The sequence below is a fragment of the Eutrigla gurnardus genome (assembly GCF_963514095.1).
Source record: "Eutrigla gurnardus genome assembly, chromosome: 5".
Taxonomy (NCBI): Eukaryota; Metazoa; Chordata; class Actinopteri; order Perciformes; family Triglidae; genus Eutrigla; species Eutrigla gurnardus.
Window position 1 is genome coordinate 3,661,148 of NC_139919.1, and position 16,158 is coordinate 3,677,305.

At 41.2% G+C, this 16,158-nt stretch overlaps 1 protein-coding gene and 1 long non-coding RNA gene across 4 annotated transcripts in view; one reads left to right on the top strand and one right to left on the bottom strand.

The window, feature by feature from the left end:
* Positions 1-10,905, top strand: part of LOC311013481 (uncharacterized protein) — a 69,334-nt gene extending 58,429 nt beyond the window's left edge. Inside the window, exons 1-3 of one of the 3 annotated variants that reach the window (XR_014597134.1) lie at positions 9,306-9,847; positions 10,292-10,403; positions 10,529-10,905. Coding sequence is in view for 1 of the 3 variants with exons in the window: in XM_084009583.1 (XP_083865709.1) it covers positions 10,294-10,387; positions 10,512-10,672 (255 nt within the window). In the remaining 2 variants the exon portion in view is untranslated. Of the gene's footprint in view, positions 1-9,305; positions 9,848-10,291; positions 10,404-10,511 lie in introns of those variants that run through there. The other 2 variants (XR_014597135.1, XM_084009583.1) reach the window with 2 other exon arrangements.
* On the bottom strand, positions 10,892-12,031 carry LOC311013485. The gene is made up of 3 exons (XR_014597139.1): positions 11,709-12,031; positions 11,117-11,171; positions 10,892-11,037 (listed from the first exon to the last, which is right to left on the bottom strand). It is a non-coding gene; the product is annotated as an uncharacterized lncRNA (long non-coding RNA).
* Between the last annotated feature and the right edge of the window lie 4,127 nt (positions 12,032-16,158).

Below are 16,158 nucleotides of genomic sequence, written 5' to 3' on the forward strand. Positions count from 1 at the left end.
CAGAGTCCTCCTCTGGGGATCCCAAAGCAATAATACAGCTTCAGAGGCAAAGGCAATAATCAAATTTAAGACACTCACTGATCTGACTTCCTGAACTCGGCTTATTCCTTAATTTATTAGACATGTGAGAGCGAGAGAGGAATTCAGCGTGCATCTGGCTCATGAGATGCTTTCAGGAGACATGTTGTTTATTACTTTGGGTTATTACATGACATACAGCCCTCAATCTGTTTAAAAAAGAGATGCACTTTGAGGATCTTTTGGAGAGTCCATATTGTTTCTGGTTAAGTTCCAGGTTGTCGGGAAAAAAAAGCCTTTAAAGCCTCAACCCAAAGGACACAAACTGACTGTTGGCAGTGACAGATAGACCATGAAGGAGGGATGGAGGAAATGCTGTACTCTCAGCTTAATTGAAAATAAATGGTCGAGGCAAAGAACTTAACTGGATATATTGGTTGATCTGACCGTTCTGAAGGCCTCCATTTCCTTCTCGGTGCCTCACTTATTCACCATCACTCAGTTTTCCTTCTACAATGGCCAACATTCACTGCTGAATTAATTTACTAAGCCAGAGACACACCATCTACGTCACCAACACAACGTTTAGCTTGTCTTGCTAGCAAGCTAGCTAAGTTAGCTACGTTCCATCACTAATGTAACGTTATCTTCTGATGTGTTTCATTCCATTGTTAGTGTGAGTAATGTTACATCCTGGTACCCAACACACAGAGAGGCCTGTTTTTAGTGTGATTAACGTTACATCCTGGTACCCAACACACAGAGAGGCCTGTTGTTATAGTAACGTTACATCCTGGTACCCAACACACAGAGAGACCTGTTGTTATAGTAACGTTACATCCTGGTAGCGAACACACTGAGAGACACTGTGTCCGCCTGGACTTGCAAGTTTCGTGCACCGCGCAGGCTCGCGCAGGCACACCTCCCGTCTCGCCCAACCGCGCAAGTGGGAATGAGGGAGGAGAAGAAGGCGTGAGTGGGAGACGAGGAGGAGACGAGGCGTGGACTGGGATTAATACAGCCGATTCAGATCTTCACCAATCAAATGAGCTCCTCTCCTCACCTTTAATGCGTTAGGGGAGGTTCAGTGCAAGTTCCGTCACTTGACAACCCGATGACAGAAGGAGCGCCACCGCTCCCACCACGCTCATCACGCGCTGTGTGTGCGTATCATAATAATAACAATGCCGATATTATAAAAAACAGGAGAGAGAGAGGATGATGTTTTGGTCCGAGAGGCTGAGTTTCCGTTACGCGTGCGATCTGACGTCAGATGTGACGGGACAATCTATATAGATTTAAATTCACGTGTTGATTCAATTAAACGCCACGAAACTAGGGCCCATATAGTTTATTGTGACTTTGATAATGTGAATGAACTCATGTTGACAATGGCAATTGCATATCACTTTCACCTACACAGGACACACAGCTAAGTAGTTAGCTTTCTATTAGCACTTTATTTTTTAATTTTACATTAATTTCCATATTGTGTAACGGATCCGAGTGAAAATAAGGCAGATATAGAAGGCGATGAGACCAATATAAGATCAGAGTGGGGCAATAAGGCAAACTTTGACACACAGATCACCCAATTCAACACCGCACATTTTCTCCAGTTGTCCTAAAACCATATACGGTAGCTACTCTACCACACAACAGCCAAGAGTCAAAACACATCTCCAACAAATAAATATGCGAATTAGGCGACAAAACCGCAGCAAGGAAGAGCATGAAACAGGCAACACGCAAAACGCAATAACAAAGTCAGCAAAGTTTTCAAAAACAATAAAAACAATATTAAAACTCACCAGGTTGAGATTTTCAAATGAGTACAATCCGCCGGTTTTTGTGATTTGAGGCAAAGATGTCGATGATGCGCTGAACATCCAAAGTCTTTGTCCTTTGTTTGTTGATGGACAACAGGGCCAAGTTGCTGTTTTGGGAATCACCACTGCTGCTCCGCAGATAGTTCTTAATCCGACGGAGGCAGGAGAAACTCCGTTCGCACGAAGCAGAGGTCACGGAGCATACACTAAAAGCGGGCTCACATGAGTGACGTTGACGTACGGACAGTACAGTCTGTTAATGAACCCAGATCAGTGACAGTTAATCGCAGCTGCCTGAATGCCGTTACGACGTGGTGGTGCTGTTGGACTCTGCACTTTTCTTGGTTATTTTGTTGTTGTTTTTTTCTTGGTGATTTTATGGTAGGGCTAATGGTAGGGCTAACACAATTCTTGATGGGGCTATAGCCCAACCAAGCCCCACCCTGGCGCTGCCGCAGCAGAGAGACCTGTTGATAGTGTGAGTAATGTTACATCACGGTACCCAACACACAGAGACCTGTTGTTATAGTAACGTTACATCCTGGTACCGAACACACAGAGAGACCTGTTGTTATAGTAACGTTACATCCTGGTACTCAACACACAGAGAGACCTGTTGTTATAGTAACGTTACATCCTGGTACCCAACACACAGAGACCTGTTGTTATAGTAACGTTACATCCTGGTACCCAACACACAGAGAGACCTGTTGTTATAGTAACGTTACATCCTGGTACCCAAGACACAGAGACCTGTTGTTATAGTAACGTTACATCCTGGTACCCAACACACACAGATACCTGTTGTTATAGTAACGTTACATCCTGGTACCGAACACACAGAGAGACCTGTTGTTATAGTAACGTTACATCCTGGTACCCAACACACAGAGAGTCCTGTTGTTATAGTAACGTTACATCCTGGTACCGAACACACTGACAGACCTGTTGTTTTAGTAACGTTACATCCTGGTACCCAACACACAGAGAGACCTGTTGTTATAGTAACGTTACATCCTGGTAGCGAACACACTGAGAGACCTGTTGTTAGTGTGAGTAACGTTACATCCTGGTACCCAACACACTGAGAGACCTGTTGTTAGTGTGAGTAACGTTACATCCTGGTACCCAACACACACAGAGACCACTTACCTCCCTGTTGGGTGCAAAATCTTTATTTTGACGTGATTTCACAGTCTGATACTTCCGAAGCTGTACCACAAAATGAAAATGTCTTGACATGAATGATTATCTTTTAAAATAATTTACTTAAACAAATATCATACATGTAATTTGTGGTACATTGTTATTATTATTCTGTGTCTTTTTCTTCATTATCATTAATAATTGTGAGTGAGAATTCGAGTAGTGGTGTGTGGATCTCGATTTGTGCTCTTTATTTTTTGCCACAAAGTCCGTTGTGAAGGGGCAGATGATTTTTGATAGTGCTTTTTAGTGGTTTAATTTCTGTCTGCATATGGAGTGATATACACCTCAGCGTCCTTCTGTGTTTCAGTGTGTTGGAGGAGTTGAGGCACAGCTTCTGTGTTGGTGGCTGGGCAGAGTTTTGAGCTATTGTTTCCTTCCTGGCTTTGGTGAGGAGTTGGCTTAGCAGTGTTAGACTTGTTTTATCGGAGTTTAACATCAGGAAATTGCAGGTCATCCAGGATTTTATGTCATCCACACATGCCTGGAGTTTAACTAGCTGATTGGTTTCTTCAGGCTTGATCAATAGATATAACTGAGTATCATCAGCATAACAATGGAAGTTTATAGAGTGTCCTCTAATAATGTTGCCTAAAGGAAGCATATAAGTTGAAAAGAATTGGTCCGAGCACAGAACCTTGATGAACACCGTATTTAACTTCAGTGTGCCTGGAGGATTTTTCATTGACATGCACAAACTGAGATCGATTGGATAAATAGGACTTAAACCAGCTTAATGCGGTTCCTTTGATGCCAATTCATTTTTCCAGTCTACATATTAGAATCTCATGGTTAATGGTGTCAAATGCAGCACTAAGATCTAGCAGAACAAGTACAGAAACCAGTCCTTTGTCAGAAGCAATAAGAAGGTAATTTGTATTTTTACCAGAGCTGTCTCTGTACTATGATGTACTCTAAATCCTGACTGGAAGTCCTCAAGTAGACTATTATTGTTGAGAAAGTCACACAGCTGATTGGCGACTACTTTCTCAAGGATCTTAGAGAGAAAAGGAAGATTTGATATTGGTCTGTAGTTTGATAAAACCCCTGGATCTAGAGTAGGCTTCTTAAGAAGAGGTTTAATTACAGCTACTTTAAATGACTGTGGCACGTAGCCTGTTAATAAAGACACATTGATCATATCTAATAGCGACGCGCTAACTAAGGGTAAGACTTCTTTCAGTAGCCTGGTTGGTATCGGGTCTAGGAGACAGGTTGAAGGTTTAGAAGAAGAGATCATTGACGTTAGTTGGTTTAGGTTGATTGGAGAAAAGCAGTCTAAATATATATCAGGTCTTAATGCTAGTTCTAAAACTCCTGAGTTTGAGGGTAACGCGGTTCCAATTGAAGGCAAGATGCAAGTAATTTTGTCGCGGATTGCTAGAATTTTATCATTTAAAAAGTTCATAAAGTCGTTACTACTAAGATCTCTAGGAATGCATGGCTCAGTAGAGCTGTGACTCTTTGTCAGCCTGGCTACAGTACTGAAAAGAAATCTATTATTATTTTCCTCTATTAAAGATGAGTAGTAGGCTGCTCTGGCATTACGGAGAGCCTTCTTATACGTTTTAAGACAGTCCTGCCAAACTAGGCGGGATTCTTCTAGTTTGGTGGAGCGCCAGATGGTTTCAAGTTTACGCAGTTTTGTTTTAATTTACGAGTTTGGGAGTTTTACCAGGGAGCTAACTTCCTATGCTTTATAGTTTTCTGTTTTAGCGGAGCAACAGAGTCGAGAGTCGTTCGCAGTAGGCTTCCAGATTCATCTATAAGAGAGTCGATCTGGGAGGGACTAAGATTAACATAAAAGTCCTCCGTTTCATTAAGACATGGAAGTGAACTCAAGACTGGCGGAATTACTTCCTTAAACTTAGCTACTGCTCTATCCGATAGACACCGAGAGTAGTAGCTTTTTCCTAGAGGAGCGAAGTCTAGCAGCAATAATTCAAAGGTTATCAAGTAATGGTCAGATAAAGAAGAATTTTGAGGAAAGATTATTAAGTTTTCGATTTCAACACCATAAGATAAGACGAGGTCGAGAGTGTGGCTATGACAGTGAGTTGGTTTCTGTACACTCTGACTGAAGCCAATAGAATCTATTAAGGAAGTAAATGCTACACTAAGGCTGTCATTTAAAACGTCCACATGGACATTAAAATCCCCCACAATGATTACTTCATCTGATTTAAGGACTAAACTTGATAGCAACTCAGAGAATTCAGATAGGAATTCAGAGTATGGACCAGGAGCACGATACACAATAACAAACTGAATTGGCTGCATTGTTTTCCAGTTTGTGTGCGAAAGGCTGAGAATCAGACTCTCAAATGAGTTATAGTTTAGTTTTGGCTTAGGATTGATTGACAGGCTTGAATCAAAAATGGCTGCAACTCCTCCTCCACGTCTGCTGCCTCGAGATATATGAGTATTAATATGGCTGGGAGGACTAGCTTCGTTTAAGCAAACATAGTCTTCATCACGCAGCCAGGTTTCAGTCAGGCAGAATAAATCAATATGATTATCTGATATTAAGTCGTTGACTTTTGTTTTACTACATTTGCTGCTAATTTTTATTAGGTTTTCATGTGAAATCTCTCTTCTGTTTGACCTAATTAATTTGGTTGGTCGGGGGGCAGACACCGTTCTTATGTGGTTTTGGTTTTGGGTGGGTGACTGCTCTAAAGGAGGCGCAGAGAAGTGTGTAAGACTGCAACTCTGCTTCCTGGTCTCAACACTGGTTTGTCATGTTCTAGGACTACCAATGAGATCAGCGATGTTTCTAGAAAGGAGAGCAGCTCCATCCAAAGTGGGGTGGATGCCATCTCTCCTGATCAGACCAGGTTTTCCCCAGAAAGGCTGCCAATTATTAACGAAGCCCACATCGTTATCTGGACACCACCTCGACAGCCAGTGGTGGAAAGATGACATGCGGCTATACATGACATCACTAGTAAAGTTTGGCAGGGGACCAGAGAAAACTACAGAGTCCGACATCGTTTTTGCATATTCGCAAAAACGATGTCAAAATGTTGCAATATATTTATGTATAACATAAATAGAACAACAAGATATATACTGTACAGAATATATATATATGTGTGTGTGTGTATATATACTGTATATGAACAGTGGGAAACTCCATACATGTTTCCATACAACTTCCTTCAAATTTTTTTTTAGTAGTCATTTTAATCCGAACCATGATGTTTTTTCCCAAACCTAACCAAGTAGTTTTGTTGCCTAAACCTAAATATGTCGTTTTGGAGTATTTTTTCTTTTGTTCAGTTCATTAACCTGACATTTGTGTTTCAAACTGTGAGCTTTCAGACTGGGAAAAAACAAACAGTTTCCCTGGAAACTAGTTTCCCTGGTTTCTAGTTAAATGTGCAAGTTAGTCGTATTATTAAAAATGTCATATATATATACATATATATATATGCATATATTCATATTTCATCCATTCAACAACAAAGTGCACAATACAGATATGTGAAACTTAAAGATAGATTGTGACTATCTCTACTATTTGAGATTGTGAATTTAGAACAGGTTGGAAGCAGGATCCCAAAACAAAGGATGTATGAAAGGTGAGACAGCACTATTGTGCTCTAGGCAGCTAAACGGCTGCTTCTTTCTAATTTCATTTATTAATGAGCTTTTTGTTGGACTTACACTAGCATGTTAGCATTGATGCAACAGACCTCATTTGTACAATGGCACACTATGTGAACAGACGGATGAACTGTGGGAAATGGATGATGAAATTGTTGGATTTATATGATAAACGTTCACATATTGAGTTATACATATTGGTAAATTGACAAAGAATGGACAACTGATAGCGCCATGCATTGCCCATAATTACTTCCACTATCACAGCATTTTTCACTAAAGTGATTGTGCTCATGATATTGTAACATACCAATTAAATTTTGCAGCTGAGTGCAATTTGCCCCGTATTTGCATCTGATTGCAATTATCCATGTGGCAAAGTACAAATGTTGCCTTTGATGATGGGTGATGGTAGAGAGAAAAAGACAAATGAGGTTGAGATGGCGAGCTACAGGTCCTGAGACGGATCCTTGCAGAATTATTCCTCAAAACTTAAGATCAGTTTCCACTGGGATGTTTGGGAATAGTCTGTTTTTAAGATCATAGAAAAAGAAATGTCCAAATAGCACAGCATAATCGTGATGCTATTGGCTTAACAGGATAGAAGTTAATTTGCGGCGTTTTCTCCGCTGCTGTCCTGGGATCAGTATGTTTGGATGTCATTTTTCTGGAGCCTCCACAGATGTCTTTTCCCAAACTGAGATTTTACACCATCCAAGCCTGTAAGATTGGCAGCTGTTGGTGTGCAATGTTGTTATGTGTTTGCATTTATTATTATATTATGAATGTCTTTTTTTTTTTTTACTTTCGTGGTATAGTAAATTAAATGTATTGCAGTAAAGCTGATCCTCTTCCATCTCTTCTTTGGGTTTTAAGATGGTTGGATGCACAAAGTAACTAGTGTGAAAACATCACCTTCGTTAAGGTCGTTTTTGACATGTTAAAAACCAAATAACTCAGGCATGAGAGTAGTTCATTTTAAAGGGTTTCAACTTAATCAATGTTAAATGAAAATAGACTCACAAGTACATTGTTCTCCCTACCAAACCTGAAATAGTGTTAGTTGTTGCAGTTTGATTTGTCTTTTCTACTTTTATTTTCAGTAACACTTCCTACTGTACATGTCTATAATGCATCAAAAACACGTTTTATATTTTACCCTCTGTAGGAAAACAAGGTAGCCTAATACCTAATGGTACCTACGTAAACTGTGTGTGTAAGGAAACTAAGGACTATATTAAAATATGTATATCAATGTATATTAATCTACAATTTCAATACCTGCTCTCGTAAAAGGGGCACCATCTGTTGGTCAGACAGAACTTTATAGAATTCACGTTAATGACTCTAATGACCACTTATTAATTAATTAACAATTAATCAATATAATTGAATAAATCCGTCTCATTTCCTTAGATCATAAGTTCTTGAAATAGGGATCTTTGTATTCTGCACAGAAAAAATATCCACAACGACTTTATGCTTTAGGAGAATTTATTGATTAACTAGGGATTAAACAAAAGTGAATAAAACAATAACAGATGTAATAAACAAAACACCAATACAACGCCAGAAATATAACTGAAATGTGATTAACAGCTCATCTAGCACGTTTGGCGATAAAGGCGAGAGTGTTCTTCCTAAGAATTTGGACTCCTTAGTAAGAGGAAAAGGTGAATAATGGGATAAATGACCTCACAGATATTAGATATTAACAGACGCTATACTCATTTTCACCCTGCAACTCGGTCATTACTGTTGAATGCGGATTCGGTCTTGCTTTGGGACGCTTCTTCTCGGCTTACTGAAACTCCAAGCAGTCACTCTTCTGTCGGTGACGTAGACCCGAAGGGATCTTCCTTGCCGTGGCCCGAGGGAACCGTTAGCGCCGATCTGCGGTAGTGTCGTAGCGGGCGTCCTTCTTTGCCGTAATCCGTCTTAGTTAAACAGCTGTCTTCTCCTTGAGTTCAGCCTTGGGTGACTTAGGTTTAAGCGTTAGTCAATATGCCAAATCTTGCGGCCGCCGGTTGAGTTAGCATTGATCAAAAATTCTTGCGGAAAAAGAAAAGCTAAAAATGCAAAAATGAAGAATCTTACGACGAACGAACTATTCTAATAAAAGTAGTAAAAGTTAGGAGCTAAGAAAGGGACTAAATTCGAAGAGGGTAAGAGCAAAGGCGTAGAGCCGGGAGGCCAGAGCCCGGGAGGAAAGAAGCTACGGGTGTCTGTAACACGCAGCTTTTATGCTGACCGAGGGGGCCTGTGCAGGAGGGACCCGTTCGAGTTACAGTACGAAATCTTTGTGATTTAAACTGTTAAACAAAACGAAATGCAATCCTATGACTAGAACGTTTGAACACCATCTCGCCGTTATGGTCAAAGTTGGCACATTGCATATAGTTCTCACACAGAATGATAGGTCAAAACAAATGAAACATGAACTGGAAACATTTCTCTGTACAAATCATTTTTGGTAGAGTTGAAAGGAACTTTGATCCAACACATACAATGTAAACCTATCAAGCTAGCCCAAACAAGTTTGGTAACTTAGTAAGCATTTTGTCCTCGGTGATGCGGGCAGATTAATGAGCAAACATATTTTCGTCTGACTGCGTGAGTGCAGAAGTTAAAGGGGCCCTATTATGAAAAATCGACTTTTCCATGTTTTTCAACCCTAAAATGGGTCCCTGGGGTGTCAATAAGTCCCCACAGTATCAGAAAAGACCACCATCTCCCTGTTTCACTTTCTCAGTTTGAAAGAAATCCTCCCGATAAACGAACGGTTTGCAGAATGTCCACTAAATGACGTCAGCACCGAATTTTCCTGTGCCTTATATGGGTCATCTCGGCTCATTAGAATTGCTCCACCTGTGTGGTCCCGCCCACATAATCCCCATACCTGTTGGCTGTCAGTGTGATGTACATACAAACCAGTGAACCAAAATGCCAAAATCAACGGAAAGCGAGTTGGCAGTCCAATTGCTGATATTTACTGGCATCGTCGGAGCATCTACGATGGAAATGTGCGCACACGCGTCCGTAAATGTGTGTTTGTGTGTGCGACGCACTTCACCGACAGGAGCTTTGACAACATGGGTCGCTACAGCTCAGGATATGCCTCTAACCTGAGGCTAAAGTTTGGATCAGTACCGACAGTCCGAGAGCCAACCACAGACACAGAAGCGGTAAGTTTCAAAATATTATGTAATATGCCGTGTTACAGTTTACCGTTGCTTTCTTAGCATTGGTGTGTTAGCATTGGCGTGTTGCGCTAAAGTTAGCATTGGCGTGTTGCGTTAAAAGCTTCCATTGTATTGATATTGAGGACCGTTAACGATACTACTACGATAGTACTGCGGGGGCCCAAACCTGTAAAATAACGCTAGACATCAGTTTGCTTGGGAACGTTTTGTAGCTTGAATGCGGCAGCAAGAGCAGCTGATCTGTTTGTTTATACACGCCGATGCAAAGACGGCGTCACCAAACGTTTGTTTTTGCACCGCTAACGAAGGGATTTTACGAGCTATTGGTGCGTCACCACATCAGTTATAGTGAAATAGTAACGTGTTCCACATTTCAGATGTAGTGGTAAACTCTGACTGTCTGTCTGACTGTCTGTCTGCTTACAGAGCAGCAGCTCACATCAGCGTCCCACAGCGACCCACCACAGCTACTGTTGGCAGTCACCTGTCTAGGAGGACTACAGGCTCCTTACCCAAGTAAAGGTGTGTAGCCTGACATGTGGCCTACTTTAGATCAGGTTTAACAGCAACTACTAGTAGTTGTGCAGATGTGTATTTCTATTATGTGATATCATGGGTTTCATTCGTCCATACAACTCTGTTACAGCTACTGTGTCCTGCAAGGACTTTGGTGTTGGCACAGCGATGGTTCCAGACCTGTTTCACAACCACTCCAATAAGGAGACCATCAAAGAGAGCTCGCCTGGACCCGGTAGAGGAGGAGGATACTTTGGAGGGCAGCTCTTCCTTGACTTCAGAAGAGCTTGATATGACCCTGCAGAGTCGGCCACAAACAGTTTGCGTTTGTGTTCTGAGATAACTGTGAACTTCAACTGCTGATTAATTTGACAATAAAGTCTTTACAGTAATTGTAAAATGTGTCATGGTTAATATTACTGAAGTAATGGTCAGGAAGACTGCATAATATGTTGCATAGAGGGATTTATTTTTATAAAACACAATTGATGAACAAACAACAGACTGCTGTATTCCTCTTACGTGTAAAGCACCATAACCAGCTTTATGTATATTTCATGCGTTTTGGAGAGAGAACATTCAGACAGACGGTTCCAGCCAGGATGTTCCACCATGCAAGCCTCTTCCTCCTCCAGCTGCTGCATCCGTCTTCTTACCTAGTGTGAATCATGATTATCGTCATGTTATGTGAATAATAATCTCAACAGACAACTTGGTGTAACAAAGTAACATTACCCGTGGTGTCTCCATGCAGCAGACATGTTCTGTGTCTGAAGGCCCACTTAGTCACCTAGATGAATATAGTACAGAATTTGAGCATTTCAACAACAAATCTTGTTAATATGGTAACCTGACGGACTTTGCTGACAAGTTGAGGTGTAAACCTCATGTTTGAATTTTGTAACAGTAAGTTTAGCACGTAATGTTGAGATGGAGCAAATCACGTTATAAAACACAGCACACAGCCTATAATTCACAATTCAGCACATAATTCTGGAGGACGACATGATACTGACCAAGTCCTGTTGCTTGTATATCTTTATGTGTAGAGGATCAAGTTTTTAATCCTGTTAATGTGATGTAAACAAACTGGCCGCATACAGGACGCTGTTTTCATCCGTTTAAATATAATGTTGCGTCCCCATTTGGAAAACATGCAACTGTGAACTGTCAACAACACGGCACTACTAACGATATTAATTGTTGCCGAAATAGCTCACAGATACGTTACTTATAGAGCGAAGAACGCAGCATTAGCGTCATTGTGCTTAGTGCTAGCTACGCTAACACACATCGAGTTACCGTCCAAAACGTTACACAAACTAACCATTCAGAAACGTCCTGCTGCATCCGCGGCGTAGAACTTCTACAGGAGCTGGTCCTGGTTCTGGGTCGGAGTCCGGTTCGAAGCGGTACGGCTGGACCGCTGTTTGCTTGTAGCGTAGAACCATAACCATGGCAACAAGCTGGACGCGGACAGCACGGGGCGGAGAGACACAACCACTTCCTCAGTAGGAGCGGGGTCGGGGGTCATCTCATTAGCATAAGGCTACACCCCGACAGAATCACCCGTTTGAAAAAGTGGGGTAAAAAAGCTGAAAATGAGGAGTGTGATCCACTCCGAAATACATGTTCCGATTGTTTTTTCCAGTTGAGGAATTCAAAGACAAGGTTTGGAGACATCAATAACTAGCATAATAATAGGGCCCCTTTAAGTCCATTACAATGACAATGTTAATTTTTAGCATTTTTGGTAACTACTCTGTCCTTCGGTGTAGAACGACAGGAAGTTCGCCAGTATGCTTATAATTCTTCAATGATTATTATGGATAGTTTTAAACTAATGTTGAACACATATCTCATCCTTTTCTTGGATTGGTCAAAATGTGAACATGATTTCCTGCAGAGTTCATGTGACCTCTCTCTGCATGCCAGCAGACCAGGTCGTTCAATTATTCCCTTTGGAAAATTGGAAATTGTGTTTCTCTTCTGATTTAACTGTGAAGCGCTTTGTAATGTGTTAAGTAGGTGCTCTATAAATTAAGTTTGAATTACTGTGCTAAAGAATGCATCTTATTAAAATAATGTGCAAAACATAGACTGGCTGTTTTTTTGGTTGTTGTTTTTTAACAACGGCATATAAGGGTCATTGTAGTAAAAAAAATGGAGAGGGTAGCAGGAGGGGGTGATGACGATGCAAATTGCTGGACGATGGTAGCACTTACCCATAAGTGTGGGTGCAAGGAAGTTACAACTTGTTGGAAATTTGGATATAACTGTATGGCAGTGGTTATCAAATATTGATAAAGTTAGCACACTGTGTACATCCTCTCACTGGGCTCCACTAAGTGGTTAACCTTCAAAGACCATGAGTCATTTTCCAAACCACAAAACTCATAATAATCAGCTATGTGTCTTTGTATGTTCTCCTGAGGAAATAGTTGCCAAGTGTTTATTGTATTAATTAGTTAGTGGTTAGTGAGTTTCATTGGCTTGGTGATATATAGGTGAGATTGCCCCCCCCCCCCCCCCCCCCCCCCCCACAGTGGGGTGTCCATGCCGACTTGCACTCACACTGCTCCGGCCCAAACGGGCCCGATTGCGTCCTACATAGTCATCAATAGTATCTTCAGTCATAAATCGCCTCGATAGTGGGGGGAGATCTGAGCTGAACACAGAGTGATAATGAGATTGGAGGGCTTTCTGCCCACCTCCGCACACTCAAACACATACAGGCTCCTTTCACCTCAGTGAGAGAAGAAGTGGATTTGACCGAATGAGAAATGGAGATAAATAGCAGACCTTATTCAACAAGTTGAAGATATTATGAATGTAAATTTTCCAACCTGTAGATGCAGTGAAAAAAGAGTTTGTATAAGACTTGTTAAGTTAACAACTCACTGTGTAAAGCTTAGAAAAGCTACAGAGAGAGAGAGAGTTGTGTTAGCATCAGTGTTTCGCTGTGTCACCTGGGAGATGATGTTTGACTGGGATTTTTATCTGTCCACTTTCAGTCGATCATCATGCTTAGCTAAGAAATATATAGTCTATTTGGAGGCTCGCTTATAATAATAAAGTTAGAAATAGCTTTACCAGTAATTTAAAGACCCAGTCAGTTCTATTAATAGACTTGAAATAGATTAAAAAAGTACACAACACCATCAGTGTGTGTGTGTGTGTGTGTGTGTGTGGGGGGGGGGGGGGGGTGTTGCTGATGACTGAGCACTTTTGACATCATATTTTTTCTCCACGTCGCCATGGCGAGTAATCAATGACTATTGATTTTGTATGAAAGAACCTGAAATAAAACACCTATATATATATATATATGCTCACACTATGAACTTAATTGACATCCCATTCTTAATCCATAGGGTTTAATATGACGTTGGTCCACCCTTTGCAGCTATAACAGCTTCAACTCTTCTGGAAGGCTTTCCACAAGGTTTAGGAGTGTGTTTATGGGACTTTTTGACCATTCTTCCAGAAGTGTATTTGTGAAACATTTCTGATGTTGGAGGGAAGGCCTGGCTCTCAGTCTCCACTCTAATTCATCCCAAAGGTGTTCTATCGGGTTGAGGTCAGGACTCTGTGCAGGCCAGTCAAGTTCATCCACACCAAACTCTCTCATCCATGTCTTTATGGACCTTGCTTTGTGCACTGGTGTACAGTCATGTTGGAACAGGAAGGGGCCGTCCCCAAACTGTTCCACAAAGTTGGGAGTATGGAATTGCCCAACATCTCTTGGTTTGCTGAAGCATTCAGAGTTCCTTTCACTGGAACTAAGGGGCCAAGCCCAGCTCCTGAAAAACAACCCCACACCATAATCCCCCTCCACCAAACTTTACACGTGGCACAATGCAGTCAGACAAGTACTGTTGTCCTGGCAACCGCCATAACCCAGACTCGTCCATCAGATTGCGAGATGGAGAAGCGTGATTGGTCACTCCAGAGAACTTCTCCACTGCTCTAGAGTCCAGTGGCAGCGTGCTTTACACCACTGCATCCGACGCTTTGCATTGCACTTGCTGATGTATGGCTTGCTGTCGTTCCCAATCACTTCCACTTTGTTCTAATCCCACTGACAGTTGACTGGAATATTTAGGAGTGAGGACATTTCACGACTGAACTTGTTGCACAGGTGGCATCCTATCACAGTACCACGCTGGAATTCACTGAGCTCCTGAGAGCGACCCATTCTTTCACACGTTTGTAGAAACAGTCTGCATGCCTTTGTACTTGCTTTTATACACCACTATGTGAACAGTGATTTATAAACCATGTGTTAAATGTGAAAATACCTGGCCATTTAAAGAGACTCATCTTTTAAATAGAAATGCATGCTAATTATTTATTTATTAAATATTGTATTTTTTATTTTTAATGAAATTATATCTGATTATTTCTCTGCAAAATGTTCTAAAGTGTGGGACATGTATATACTTTACTAGAAACAATAAATGTGCATTTAGAAGTGTTCTTTGTTTTTTTTTTGTGTTAACAAGAGTGACGTCAGATAGATTTGGTTGTCCACCATCTTGCCCTCTGGCTCCATCCTCCGCTGTCCATCCCATGAGTGAAAGTAGTTAACAGTCCAGTTATTGGTCTCTGATCCCAGGGTGGTTATTCTTCATGTTTTATTAATGATCATATTGATATAAATAATTAGTATTAATGATTATTTATCAGAAGCAGACCTTGCTCTCTATTGAAGCCACATATGGAGTACATGGAAATGTGTCTCTCTTCTTCCTACTGATAGTGTGTCAAACTTCACATGCAGGATTCATGGTTGACATAAGATCTGTAACATATCATCTAATCTATTCATCTATTTAAACTGCATTGGCTGTTTTTGAGTGTGACACTGACTCTTCTCCTTAAAAAGCACTAATTCAAACAGAAAGAGAAAACAACGGCATGAAATCAAAAGAAACAAACTGATGAAGAATCTGAACGACAGAGGTGAATGCACCTGTGAGATATGAGGAGCATACCAGTTGGTAGGAGAGTATATATTATGTGGGATTATTGTTACAGTCTGAATCAATCCAGAACTGACTGATGTTTGGAGAGCAGCGCCGCAGGAGGAGTAATAATGTATCCTGATGTAATAAGTCTCTGTCGAAATGGGAGGAATACTGGCTGCTGTCCAGAGAGGCGCCGTCAGTTGTTGAAACACAGATGGGATTCATGATATATCAATACTTTCTCTCCATTCTTATGCGTCTAGTCTCACTCGTCTCTCAATCTGCACAGATTTGTTAAGCGATAGATCACCGCTGCTACACAGCACCCATCAACATGAAGGCTGGGAGGAAAGTTTCTCAGAAGGGGACACTTCTATTTCCTACTTCATGACATTTACTAAATAGTCTGCAATTAACTTAATATATGTAATTTCTGTACAAATAGAGTGTTTGATCGCCGCAAAACTGTGATTGTGGGTTGTGTTTCAAAATTATAGAGCATGTTTCCACTTTGTTGGGAGGATTTAGTGCAACCCTGTATGCAAACACTTTGGATCCAGCACCTCCTCACATCCCACCAGGGTCCTGCCCTCTGGCCTGTAGTCCACCATCAAGGTCAGTTTGATACTGGGACCAAGTTCAGCGACCTCCCGCTGCTGGTTACCCTGAAGTTTTATTTCATCCATCTTATTTTCCTCAGTCCATTTTTCGTTCTATAACTGCGGGTTCGCAGTGGCACGCCAATATTTTGGGAGAAACGCTGCCTGCGTCCTTTTCGGAGCCCACGTAATCCAGTTGGATTATGGG